At 43.2% G+C, this 13,621-nt stretch overlaps 1 protein-coding gene across 1 annotated transcript in view; it reads left to right on the top strand.

The window, feature by feature from the left end:
* LOC135552310 (ephrin type-A receptor 7-like) overlaps positions 1–13,621 on the top strand; it is a 202,443-nt gene that overhangs the window by 41,454 nt on the left and 147,368 nt on the right. Inside the window, exons 2-3 of the mRNA XM_064983864.1 lie at positions 2,300–2,364; positions 7,975–8,647. Of these exons, the coding sequence (XP_064839936.1) occupies positions 2,300–2,364; positions 7,975–8,647 (738 nt within the window). The remainder of the gene's footprint in view (positions 1–2,299; positions 2,365–7,974; positions 8,648–13,621) is intronic.

Raw genomic sequence — 13,621 nt, 5'->3', positions numbered from 1 at the left:
AAAAAAAGATCTCTCCAAGGATGGCGTGGTACTTTTAAAACTTTTTAAGCGCTGTCCAAGGTGCTGACATGGCACATTATGCAAGCGCCCCCATCAAAGGTTGCTAAATATCAGTGGGTTTTTATGGAAGCGCTGCTGTCCAATGTTCTAAAGTATCAGTGAAAAGGCTTGGATACACCAAGGTTGCTATCTGTCATCCATTATTAATATTGTAGATGCACTGTCCAAGGTTCTGAAAAATCGGACCATTTGAAGTTGCAGTAGTCAGGCTGCCTAAATGTTAGATGGCTACTGTAGAAGAGCTGTCCAAGGTCCTGAAAAGCAGTTCTGCTGTATGTAGGTTGTCATGGCTGAGAATGTGCTGTCCAAGGCCTCGAAGCTGCAGCAAATGCTCTAGGCCAGGGCTGCCCAACCCTATTCCTGGAGTCCAACCCTAATATAACACACCTGATTTTACTTATTAGCTGCTCAACAAGACCTTAACTAGCTGAATCAGATCTGCTAAATTAGGGTTGGACTGAAAACCTACAGGACAGTAGATCCTATGCTGCTCTGCACCATCACTCATTCATATATTTATGTACATATTCTTTATCCCCTTACACTGTGTATAAGAAATTAGTTTTGGAATTGTTAGTTAGATTACTTGTTGGTTATTACTGCATTGTCGGAACTGGAAGCACAAGCATTTCGCTACACTCGCATTAACATCTGCTAACCATGTGTATGTGACAAATAACATTCGATTTGATCTCCAGAAAGAGGGTTGGGCAGCCCTACTCTAGGGTGCTGAACCACCGCTCTAGCTGTTTGCTGTCTATGGTGCTGAAAGACTCTCGAGACTCTCAAATATCCTTTTGTGTCCTTAATGCCCTGGCTTGTTTTCTAGTAGCTGCTGTGTTTTTAAAGTTCCAGGATAAAAACATGTTGTCCTACAAGCTTAATTCCTGAACAGATGGTATCAATGCACTTACGAAAATATGTTTTATCAGTTGGAAATATTATGCGACGGTGGCACTTCTGAGATTAGGCAAATCCCCAAATATAATGTGGGGTGTTATTACTTTAAGTGCAGATATTCAAGTGTGTAATCACATTTTCCTCTAATGGCCAGTATGTAGGTTTATGTTCTAAAGTTATGTCCAAGAGTAAATCTCAACTACAGTGGCTATTACCTCTTTATAAAAAGTTCTACATTCGCTTTATGAGTAGTGCGTGACCCTAGGGATTTCAATGCATAATCAACCCACCCACCCCCAAAAAACTGAATTTGTATCAATTTCCTGCACTCATCAGAGATCATTTCCACACTGTCATGTAGGGCTGCACGTTATGGGCAAAAAAAAATCTAGAACTTATGTTTAACATATATTGCAACTGATTTTAGTTGGAATCGTGCGTACAGTTGGAATCATGGCAAACAATATACATTTTTCTAATTCTACACTTGGAATACAGTGTTTGACATGACGACAAATTAAATTGCCGGGGAGGAGTTATTGTTACAGAGTAGGAACCAAAGTGTTAGTCAGTGTTTCCTAGGGGACCCTATAATAAGCAAAGTGGAAACCGCATCGTAGTCATCAACATTGTTACATGTGCTGCATTGACCATGCAGACTGAACGTTGGCTGTCTTGTCGAGCAACAACAAATGCACTCCTTGAGTGACTGGGTGGGACTTGGGAGGGAGGGATGGAGAGGTGGAGGGGGAGAGAGGGATGACTCAAGTAGCAGCGTAAACTATACAAATGGACGTTATACATGGCATATCACGTTTAACAAGCCAAACATTCAAATCCCATTCTAGAAGGTCAAGTAAAAACCCAAACCGATTGGTGCATCAATACCCATATATTGTATAATAGGGTGTACCGCCCATCCCTAATACTGGTGATGTAATGCATGTAATCAAGACTAGTGACGAGGTTGAACTACTTTATTGAGGAAAAATGTAGGTTTTATTGTCACATACACCAGACAGGTGCAGTGAAATGTGGTGTTTTACAGGGTCAGCCATAGTAGCACAACACTCATTTTCTACAGAGGCGTCAAGTGCCTTGCTCAAGGGCACATCAACAGAGTTTCACCTTGTTAGCTCACTCTGACTGTGATATGGGATAGTCTCACCTAGCTATCGGAGTAGAGGTGCATCTGTAAGTCGCTCTGGATGCAAGTGTCTGCTTACTGACACCATGAGATGACGAGTGGTGCTTGAGGCAGACTGGCGAAATGTATCGATGTTTGACTTCGACTAACCTAATGCTGTTCTCCCTCTATCTTTTCTGTTCTTTCTTTCAGTGGTCCTGCTGAACTCAAAAGAAACTCAGGCAGAGCTCGGTTGGACGTCGCACCCCTCCAATGGCGTGAGTGTACCAGCCTGTTGTATACTTTTGAATGTACATGTTCGTGTGTGTTTCTGTGAGTTTGCGCGCGTGCATGTTTGAATGCATGTGACCATGCATATCTGAAAAGGTGTGTGTGTGTGTCTGTCTGTCAGTGTACATCTACACTACAGCTGGGATGATAAACCAGAAATGATCGACACTGACTTACCGCAGGCATTTTACTGATACCTTTCATTGCGATAAGAAGTCTATACTATTGAAATGTGAAGTTTTAGCATGAAATAAGTTTGCTAATATTGGTAATTGTTAATGGGACAATGGATGGCTACAGCCATCAAACTAGTAGTAGTTGAAAGGACAAGTGTGGTGCACATTAATGTTCTGAACTTATCGTTCGGGTTTATCGTTATCGCATCAATTTATCACAATATGGCCTAGCTCTTATCGACACGCCCTTTGTGCCACGGAGTAGTCCAGCTTGCTTCTAGCTCGAACTGAGAGCAGGTCCCCTGACCTCAGTGGACATAGTTCCAGGGAGCACTCTGCCCAAACAGACTGTGAGTGGATAGCTGTCCCCACCTCTCTGCCCCTGTCCTCCTCCTCCTCCTTCCCCTCGCTCACCCCTCCCTGAACCAAACAGAGCAGAGCTCGTCACTTCACGCTAATCGATGGCCTAATCCTGGACAGGATGTCACTGCACCCAGAGACACACACACACACACACACAGCCACACAGCCACATAAATTGTCCCCTCTATCGATTTGGCTTGTAAAAACCGCACGCTAACTTATGAGTGACTGGAAGATAAATAATACTCGGTGGAGGAACGTTTTTAAGAATCACTGAAGACGAAGTGGTTTTTGAAGTCACTGGCTATCATTTATCTTCCACTCATACGTTTTGTCGCTGAACTATAAGACTGTGAATGATTTATCATGCTCTTTTATGAATCGATGGGGCTTCAAATTTTGAAGTGGAAATGAATGGACTTGTCCAATTCATATACTTCAGCCAGACTGCTGAAGTATGTGACGCGTATGTTTTCAAGTCATTGCAGTGCAGCAGTCTTTCGTAACTCGTTGTCTGTCAGCAAACCACAAGACCAAGGCTTAGATAAACTACCCCAGTCCAATGTTGCTGCTATAAATCAATTTGTGGAAGCTAGACTTAGTCAATGGATGGATACAGTTCCACTGAAGTCAGCGCACACACACACACACACATTCTGAATCATGTTGAGTCGGTCACCATAGACTTAGCAGCACCCAGGACCATACCATTACCAAATTGTCTGGTTTGTCAATGTAAAAGGCAATCTCCATATCCATCCTTAAAATGGTCAATTGGTATAAGTCATAAACATAATATTTCTTTACCGAAACTAATTGAACACTTCTTATATTTCCTACAACTCGGTGTGATACACAGGCTATGTATTTGTGTGTGAAACCGTGAATGTGCCCAAAATGGTGGGAGGCAGAGTGGTGTCAGGAGCATAGCCCTTCAGCACAGGCACATGTTCCCAAAGCATCTCGCCTCTTATTCATTTGTGATTTATAAGGCAAAACTGATCCTAGATCAGCACTCCTACTATGAGAACCTTAATGAATACATAGCCAGGAGTTTGTGACCTAACCAGGAACATGTCCTGACTCTTGTGATGTCAATTAAACATTACACAATACAGAAGGGCATTTTTCGATAATATATTTCAACATGTTCAGTTGTTTGGCTTGCTAATGCAGTCCCACTAGGGCGTTTAGCAGAGCTACAGCGTTGCTCACTCAGCACACACGGTGAGTCGGTTTTACCTGCAGTCCAAAATGATGGCGGCCATGTGGGCACGTCTCCTGCAATCTGTTCTTTATTTACCCAGTTAATTCTGGACGTGGCAGCCATTTGCATTTTCCCTCCCCATAGTGTCAGTGGGCAGCTGTGAGCTGCTTTACAGCTCTATAGTCTCTGTGGAGGCCCCCACCACTGTAGTTTGTCTTTCTTTCTGTTGTCTTGTCTCTCTGTTGTGGGAGAGGGAGGCACGCGCACACACACTGGGGGCTCATTTGCTCCTCAATATCATGTGTGGTTTTGTTTGTAGAGAGGGGAGACACATTAACACACACTCTGGAGGATCATTTAGTCTTTCTCTTGCTTCACGAGTACAGAACCCTAGTGCCAGTCTCTGCAGGCACAAACCCACACATGATATTTACCCTCTGTCTGGGTGATAATGTCATACAGTTGACCCACAACAACTCCCAATTTGTTGTGGGTCAACTGTTGGACTTCCTAATGTATACACAGTTGAAGACGGAAGTTTACATGCATCTTAGCCAAATACATTTAAAGTCAGTTTTTCACAATTCCTGACATTTAATCCTAGTAAAAAATCTCTGTCTTAGGTCAGTTAGGATCACCACTTTATTTTAAGAATGTGAAATGTCAGAATAATAAAAGAGAGAATGATTTATTTCAGCTTTCATTTCTTTCATCACATTCCCAGTGGGTCAGAAGTTTACACACACTCCATTAGTGTTTGGTAGCATTGCCTTTAAATTGTTTAACTTGGGTCAAACGTTTCAGGTAGCCTTCCACAAGCTTCCCACAATAAGTTGGGTGAATTTTGGCCTATTCCTCCTAACAGAGCTGGTGTTACTGAATCAGGTTTGTAGGCCTCCTTGCTCACACACACTTTTTCAGTTCTGCCCACAAATGTCCTATAGGATTGAGGTCAGGGCTTTGTGATGGCCACTCCAATACCTTGACTTTCTTGTCCTTAAGCCATTTTGCCACAACTTTGGAAGTATGCTTGGCGTCATTGTCCATTTGGAAGACCTATTTGCCACCAAGCTTTAACTTCCTGACTGATGTCTTGAGATCTTCTTTCAATATATCCACATAATATTCTTACCTCATGATGCCATCTATTTTGTGAAGTACACCAGTCCCTCCTGTAGCAAAGCACCCCCACAACATGATGCTGCCACCCTTGTGCGTCACTGTTGGGATGGTGTTCTTCGGCTTGCAAGCCTCCACCTTTTTCCTCCAAACATAACGATGGTCATTATGGCCAAACAGTTCTATTTTTGTTTCATCAGACCAGAGGACATTTCTCCAAAATGTACGATCTTTGTCCCATGTGCAGTTGCAAACTGGCTTTTTATGGAGGATTTGGAGCAGTGGCTTCTTCCTTGCTGAGCGGCCTTTAAGATTATGTCGATATAGGACTTGTTTTACTGTGGATATTTGTTTTACTGTGGATATAGATACTTTAGTACCGGTTTCCTCCAGCATCTTCACAAGGTCCTTTGCTGTTGTTCTGGGATTGATTTGCACTTTTTGCACCAAAGTACGTTCATCTCTAGGAGACAGAACGCATCTCCTTCCTGAGCGGTATGATGGCTGTGTGGTCCCATGGTGTTTATACTTATGTACTTTTGTTTGTACAGATGAACTTGGCACCTTCAGGCATTTGGAAATTGCTCCCAAGGATGACGTCTGCTAAATGACTTAAATGTAAATGTAAAACCAGACTTGTGTAGGGCTACTATTTTTTTCTGAGGTCTTGGCTGATTTCTTTTGATTTTCCCATGATGTCAATCACTGAGTTTGAAGGTAGGCCTTTAAATACATCCACAGGTACACCTCCAATTGACTCAAATGATGTCATACATTTTTTATTTTACCTTTATTCAACTAGGCAAGTTAAGAACAAATTCTTATTTTCAATGACTGCCTAGGAACAGTGGGTTAACTGTCTGTTCGGGGCAGAACGACAGATTTGTACCTTGTCAGCTCGGGGATTTGAACTTGCAACCTTCCGGTTACTAGTCCAACGCTCTAACCACTGGGCTACCCTGCCACCCCTGGAATTTTCCAAAGGCACAGTCAACTTAGTGTATGTAAACTTCTGACCCACTGGAATTGTGATGCAGTAAATTCTAAGTGAAATAGTCTGTCTGTAAACAATTGTTGGAAAACATACTTGTATCATGCACAAAGTAGATGTCCTAACCGACTTGCCAACACTATAGTTTGTGAACAAGACATTTGTGGAGTGGTTGAAAAACACTTATGTTGGAGTCATTAAAACTCGTATGTAAACTTCCGACTTCAACTGTATATATTTCTGTCTCTGTTGGTCTCTTATTTTATTTTTAGTTTTTTTTATGGCTCCTCAATCCCCTTTTATCCTTTCTTGACAACATTCCGCTGAAAAGGCAGCGCGTGAAATTCAAAAGTATTTTTTTTAAATATATAACTTTCACACATTAAGTCCAATACAGCAAATGAAAGATAAACATCTTGTTAATCTACCCATTGTGTCTGATTTAAAAAATGCTTTACAGCGAAAATCACAACATATGATTATGTTAGGTCATAGCCAAGTCAAAAAAAAACAGCCATTTTCCAGCCAAAGATAGTCACAAAAAGCAGAAATATAGATCAAATTAATCATTAACCTTTGATCTTCATCAGATGACACTCATAGGACATCATGTTACACAATACATGTATGTTTTGTTCGATAATGTGCATATTTATATCCAAAACTCTCAGTTTACATTGGCGTGTTACGTGCAGTAATGTTTTTGATTCCAAAACATCCGGTGATTTTGCAGAAATACTCATAATAAACATTGATAAAAGATACAACTTTATTTCACAGATAGACTTCTCCTTAATGCGCCCGCTGTGTCAGATTTTAAAAAAAAACTTTGCGGAAAAAGCATAATCTGAGAACGGCGCTCAGAGCCCAATCCAGCCAGAGAAATATCCGGCATTTGGGTCAACAGAAGTTAGAAATAACACTCTAAATATTCACTTACCTTTGATTTTCCTCAGAAGGCACTCCCAGGAGTCCCAGTTCGACAATAAATAACTGATTTATTCCATAAAGTCCATCATTTATGTCCAAATAGCCACTTGTTGTTAGCGGGTTCAGCCCAGTAATCCATCTTCATGAGGAGCGAGCACTTCGTCCAGACATGAACCCGAAAAGTTCCATTACAGGTTGTAGAAAACAAGTCAAACGATGTATGAAATCAATCTTTAGGATGTTTTTTACATAAAACATCAATAAGCTTCCAACCGGAGAATTCCTATTTCTGAAGAAAAGCACTGGAACAAGAGCTAACTCTGTCGGGAGCGCGCGTCACGAGCCTGAGACACTCTGCCAGACTACTGACTCAAACAGGTCTCATGAGCCCCTCCTTTATAGTAGAATCCTCAAACCAGTTTCTAAAGACTGTCGACATCTAGTGGAAGCCGTATGAAGTGCAACTTGACTCCATAGACACTGTATTCGGTAGGCAAAGCTTTGAAAAACTACAAACCTCAAATATCCCACATCCTGGTTGAATTTTTCTCAGGTTTACGCCTGCCATATGAGTTCTCTTATACTCAGACATCATTCAAACAGTTTCAGAAACTTCAGTGTTTTCTATCCAATAATAATATGCTAATAAAAATTAGCATCTGGGATAGAGTAGGAGGCAGTTCACTTTGGGCACGCTATCCATCCAAAAGTGAAAATGCTGCCCCCTATCCCAAAAAGGTTAACTCTCACCCTCTCTAAATATCTCTCTTCCTCTCTCATCCCTCTATCCCTTTCCTCACCATCTCCCCAGTGGGAGGAGATCAGTGGCGTGGATGAGAAGTACAAGCCCATCAGGACCTACCAGGTGTGTAACGTGATGGAGCCAGCGCTGCAGAACAACTGGCTGCAGACGGGCTGGGTGGCGCGGCGCGGCGGCCAGCGCATCTTCGTGGAGCTGCAGTTCACGCTACGCGACTGCAACAGCATCCCGGGCGTGGCAGGCACCTGCAAGGAGACCTTCAACCTGCTCTACGTGGAGTCGGACAAAGACCTGGGCCGGGTGACCCGCGAGGAACGCTACACTAAGATTGACACCATCGCCGCCGACGAGAGCTTCACGCAGGGCGACCTGGGCGAGAGGAAGATGAAGCTCAACACGGAGGTGCGGGAGATCGGACACCTGAACCGGAAAGGGTTCCACCTGGCGTTCCAGGATGTGGGGGCATGCGTGGCCCTGGTGGCGGTGCGGGTGTACTACAAGCGCTGCCTGGCCACGGTGCAGAACCTGGCTGTGTTTTCTGATACGGTTGCGGAGGCAGCGTTTGCCACACTTGTGGAAGTCAGAGGAGCCTGCGTCAACAACTCTGAGGTTGACATGGACAGCCCTCCCAGGATGCACTGCAGCGCTGAGGGGGAGTGGCTTGTGCCCATCGGGAAGTGCAGCTGTTCAGCGGGTTACGAGGAGGGTCACAGCAGCTGTGAAGGTAAGAAGAAAAGCGGGATGGAGGGATGGATGGATGGATGGATGGATGGAAGGAGTTATGTAAAGTGAGTGAGGGAACGATAGAAGAAAAGAGTGACGGATGTGTGGAGGGTGGAAACAAATGCGGGGCAGGGGACTTTGTTTTTGTGGTAATCACCGTGCAGAAATGTTCGGTTTTTGACCTGAACCAGTTCTGTCTGGCTGTTGGAGACATTTCATCAACAACCTGTAATCATGTTTGAGGCAGGCAACATTGTGAAGGGAAGTGGATGAAACGATTTTATGAATAGGATGAGTCAGGCACTGCACTGTCCTCAGGTAGTCATTGTATTCAACAAGACAGCATTTGTAATATTGATGGCTGTAGTGAATTGCTGTGTTAAGGATGTGGCACGTGGGCAGTTCATGGCCAACTAACATACACACACCCTTGGGTGGGTCAGTGTTAAGGCAGTGGGCGCTGTGAGTGCTCTGACGCAGGACTAGAGATTCTGGCTCATCCTCACAGCCAGTGGTTCAGACGGTCTTAGCAGAGAGAGCGACTGGTGTCTGCCATCAGCTTTCGCAGCCCATCTTGTGTCTTTTTGAAAATGGGCGAGAGAGACTGGGCGAGAGAGAGTGAGACACTGAGAATAAAGTGTTACTGCTTTAATGAGAAGAGTCCCTCAGGGCTGACTTGCTTGGACTTTCCTGATAGAATATACAGTATGAGTGTGTGTGTGTGTGTGTGTGTGTGTGTGTGTGTGGATGTGTGAGCTTAATACCCGTTCCAGGAAGTTATGCATTATTTGTGTGTTTTACAGGGAGTTTTGAGTGAGTAATAGAGGATGAGAGAGAGGCTAACAGAAACCCAGAGAGAGAGGGGCAGAGAGCGATAGCATAGCGAGAGACAGATCGAGAGAGAGGGGAGATAGCATATTGATAGAGAGAGCGCTCTAGCCTCATTGGGACTCTAGTGGGAGATTGGCACTGTCATTGCCCATCAGTGGCAGCCCCAGTGGAGTACTGCTCTATTCCGTGTTAATGGCGTGAATATGCACGGCCAGCACTGCCCAAGCACTCTCGCACTCCCACAGGCCATACAGCACAAGCACTATTGATCAGCCATAACGCTCCACTAAACTGAGGAATTAGGCTCGGAATCCACACACACACACACAGGCAAACACACATCAGCCTATTCTAGTATTTCATTTTACACACCCAATACGGGGGGTGTGTGTTTGTGGGGGGGAGTAGGGAGTGGCAAAGGGTGTTTCTATGCGCGAGAGGCTTTTTTGCTTACTGTTTTTTAAAATGTTTTTCGACAGTGCATTTGAGTACTTTCTCTTGTGTGTCCTGTATATTATTTAGATTTTGGAGTAATTGCGTTTCCTCGTGTGTGTGTGCGCTGCTCAGTAGTATTGAGTAGAGGCCTGAGGAGGTACTGATAGGATGTAAAGAGAGAGACAGTGTTCTGTGGAGCAGTGCAGAGCTGATGATACACTGGCTTGAGCTGCTGCAAGCCCTTCTGTGATTAGGTGTGTGTGCCCGTGCGTGTAGAAGGAGAGAAAGAAAGACGGGGGTTTTGTGTGTGAGAGGGAAGGGCATGATATGATACGTAGCTGCACACACCTTGTTTCCTTTGTCTGTGTTGCTGTGTGTAAGGGAGGAGGGATTGATGCAATGTAATGTGCTGAACAGTAAAGCTGGGCTGAATGTCAAACCAAACACTAAGCCCTTAATCAAGTGGCCACTTGCTGTTGTGTTGATAGTGATCACTCGAGTCTGCAAGTGTTTTGGCCAAAATGAGCACTGAGAAGATGTGCACTCGACGTCCCAACTGCCACTTATCAATATTCCAGAATTGGGACTAGTTTCAGGAAAATAGGCAAGTTATTTAAAGGTAAACTTTGTTTTATTTTTTATCAATGTGTTTTTTGTCAGAAATGCCTTCTGGAACGTAGACTTTCTTGTGACTTAATAACAAACTTGTATGCCATCTGTAAATACGAATAAAATTAAAAATTAAAATTACGTGCCTGGTTGGTTTAGCCAAAGAAAAAGTCAGCAACCTTCCCGTTAGCCATGATTGGCTGAGACAATGGATGGGCTGGACATGCCGAGAGATGAGTTCGAATTGGTCTGACATGTAGCATGCGTCTGTCTATAACATGAGCTGCTCAGTATGTGTAGGTAATCCTTTCTAATGTGGCCTTTTTGAAAGGTATCACATAGTAGAACTGCATAACTGTTGCTCTCCACTTACTGGGGGACTGATTTTTGAAATCAGTGGAATTAGAGTATGATAGCTCAGGAGATGGAGAAAATTCTGGGGTTTGATTTCAAACATGTAGACTGAGTCGAAAAGAGAACACAGAAAGAAGGCTGTTGTATAAAACACCTGTCTCTGGATTACATCTTCAAACTCAGAGCAACCATGGCATCCGTGACTGAGAGGGAATTGTGTCTATCTATGTAAGATAGTCTAGTGAGCTACATTTTCAGATATTACATGTTTCGAATTTGGTCAGAAAGTAATTTTAATTTCAAGTTACTGTACTGTTAGCTAACTAACGTTACATGTATGATCTGTGTAGTTATAGTATTTGTGCCATTTCCATTGCTAGTTCGAGCCTAATGTTAGCTTGCTAACATTGAACTTGTTGGTTAGCTACCTGCAGATTCATGCAGGGTAGTAATGTTATGAGTTGGGATTATGGTTCATATCTAAACAAGACTCCACTATGCAAGTAACCATTTCAATAGAATGTTCATGAGGTCACTGCAACAACTGTTGATAGAAGTAGCTGGTAAATTCCCTCTGGTTATCTACTCTGACTTTAGAGCACTCTCGTCTGAGTGTCCCAGAGTGCAGAATAACTAACTGACAAATTTACGAGTGCTCAACACCCGTTGAATATGGCCGGTGTCTGTAAACGATGGCAAAAAAGAGGAACTAAAGTGTTGCCAGCAGCACAGTTGCAGTCAACAACCCTCTGGATAACATACAAACAGCCTAACCAGCTCTGCCAGGGTGAGTAAAATGGTCAGAGTGAGGTGTTCTCTCAGAAAAGGATTCAAATAAAATCATTTACCTTTGAAGAACTTTGGATGTTTTCAATGAGGAGACTCTCAGTTACATCGCAAATGTTCAGTTTTTCCTGAAAGATTCTTTGTGTAGGAGAAATCGCTCCCGAAAATTCAGTCATCAAAACGGCGAACTGTTTTCCAAATTAACTCCATAATATCGACTGAAACACGGCAAACGCTGTTTAGAATCAATCCTCAAGGTGTTTTTCACATATCTCTTCATTGATATATATAGTTCGTGAATGTCTACTTTCTCCTGTGAATCGCTTGGAAAAAGACGTGCAGTCGAAGATGACGCACCAATTTCGACGAAGGACACCGGGCGGACACCTGGCAAATGTAGTCTTATGGTCAATCTTCCAATGATATGCCTACAAATACGTCACAATGCTGCAGACACCTTGTGGAAACGATAGATCAGGCAGGCTCATTACTTGCGCATTCACAGCCATATAAGGAGACAATGAAAAACAGAGCCTCAAAAATCCTGCTCATTTCCTGTTTGAAGTTTCATCTTGGTTTCGCCTGTAGCATCAGTTCTGGGGCACTCACAGACAATATCTTTGCAGTTTTGGAAACGTCAGTGTTAACTTTCCAGAGCTGTCAATTATATTCATAGTCAAGCATCTTTTTGTGACAAAATATTGCGCTTAAAACGGGCACGTTTTTTTATCCAATAATGAAATGGCGCCCCCATAGATGTAACAGGTTAAAGAGATGGGTGGGGATAAAAGAGGGTGTGAACAATGCTGAATGGGTGTAGACAAAGAAGAGCTTTCCAGTAGGTTTACCAAAAAATTCAAGGGCCATTTTCTCAAAAGTGAGACTTTCTCATTGTTCCTCAACTTTAGTGTATGATATACTATTTCTAGCTCTGAGTCTCTACTTTAAAAACCATCATTTTGATTGTTGCTACATAAGATCAAGCCGGTTGGTCACAATTCTAAAAAATAAAATATGTGCAAGTATATTGGTTGCCAGGGATTTCATCAGCTGGTTTTAGCTTGTTGTAGCTAATTTCACTGACAAACAAAGGGATGGATTTTTTTGCTAGCGCTAGTTAAGGATGTTGGGCACTGCACTGATAAACCGAATATAACTTGTCACTTGTTTACAGTAGTTTGACAGCTTGCTGATGAAGTTGTAGACATGTTCCCAGCAGGCAGTCGGTACTTCAGCGTGTTTCCAAAGCACAAATCATAACGTTGGGTCAGCTTAAACGCACAGCGCAGCAGTACTGCTGTACTGGCAGAGCAGGCTGTTTTGGTGCTTCATTAAAACTTGTTAATTGTGATAAAATGATACTACAGTAGCTAGCTAGCTTGCTTATGGAAGGAGCATTGCATTTAGTGGCGCACTTGCTAGTTCGCTCGCTTTCATTTCGTATGAAGTGACTGGCTCAGGCTAAGCTAGCAAGGATAGGTTTTTGTGTACATGATCAAACATTGGAAATACACCTAAACTCCTTAGCTAGATGTCCAATCGTGCTGCTAAGATCTCAAAATTAAACTTCAAAATGAATTATGGATTTCTTGATAAATTCTGACTATATTTTGAGGGTGACATAAAAATGATTTGTTGTTGCTAGGTAACATGCTAATATTAATGGGAAGAAGTTGCTGCCAAGGGCGCGGAGTCGGCATAGCATTCCCACTCGCTAAAGAGGCTTCTGAAGGGCAGAGTGGAGCGCTCGATGACTCCACAACTAGCGTTTGCGATGACTGGTGAACGCGCATATTGAGGGATCGAATGCTCAAAGTGCTCAGTGTGTCGGTTTGAGATACAGCCCTGGTCTCCAGGGAAGGGAAGGCACCTGTCTAAGCTGTAGCCCTCCTCCCTCGACCCTCACCACGTAGTTTGTGGCGCTCTGAAAAACCATCACTTATTCATATTTCACCTCAAA

The sequence above is a fragment of the Oncorhynchus masou genome, chromosome 13, assembly GCF_036934945.1.
Source record: "Oncorhynchus masou masou isolate Uvic2021 chromosome 13, UVic_Omas_1.1, whole genome shotgun sequence".
In the NCBI taxonomy this organism is placed as follows: Eukaryota; Metazoa; Chordata; class Actinopteri; order Salmoniformes; family Salmonidae; genus Oncorhynchus; species Oncorhynchus masou.
Note: the sequence above shows the minus strand (reverse complement) of the source record. Positions and strands in the feature narration are given on the sequence as shown.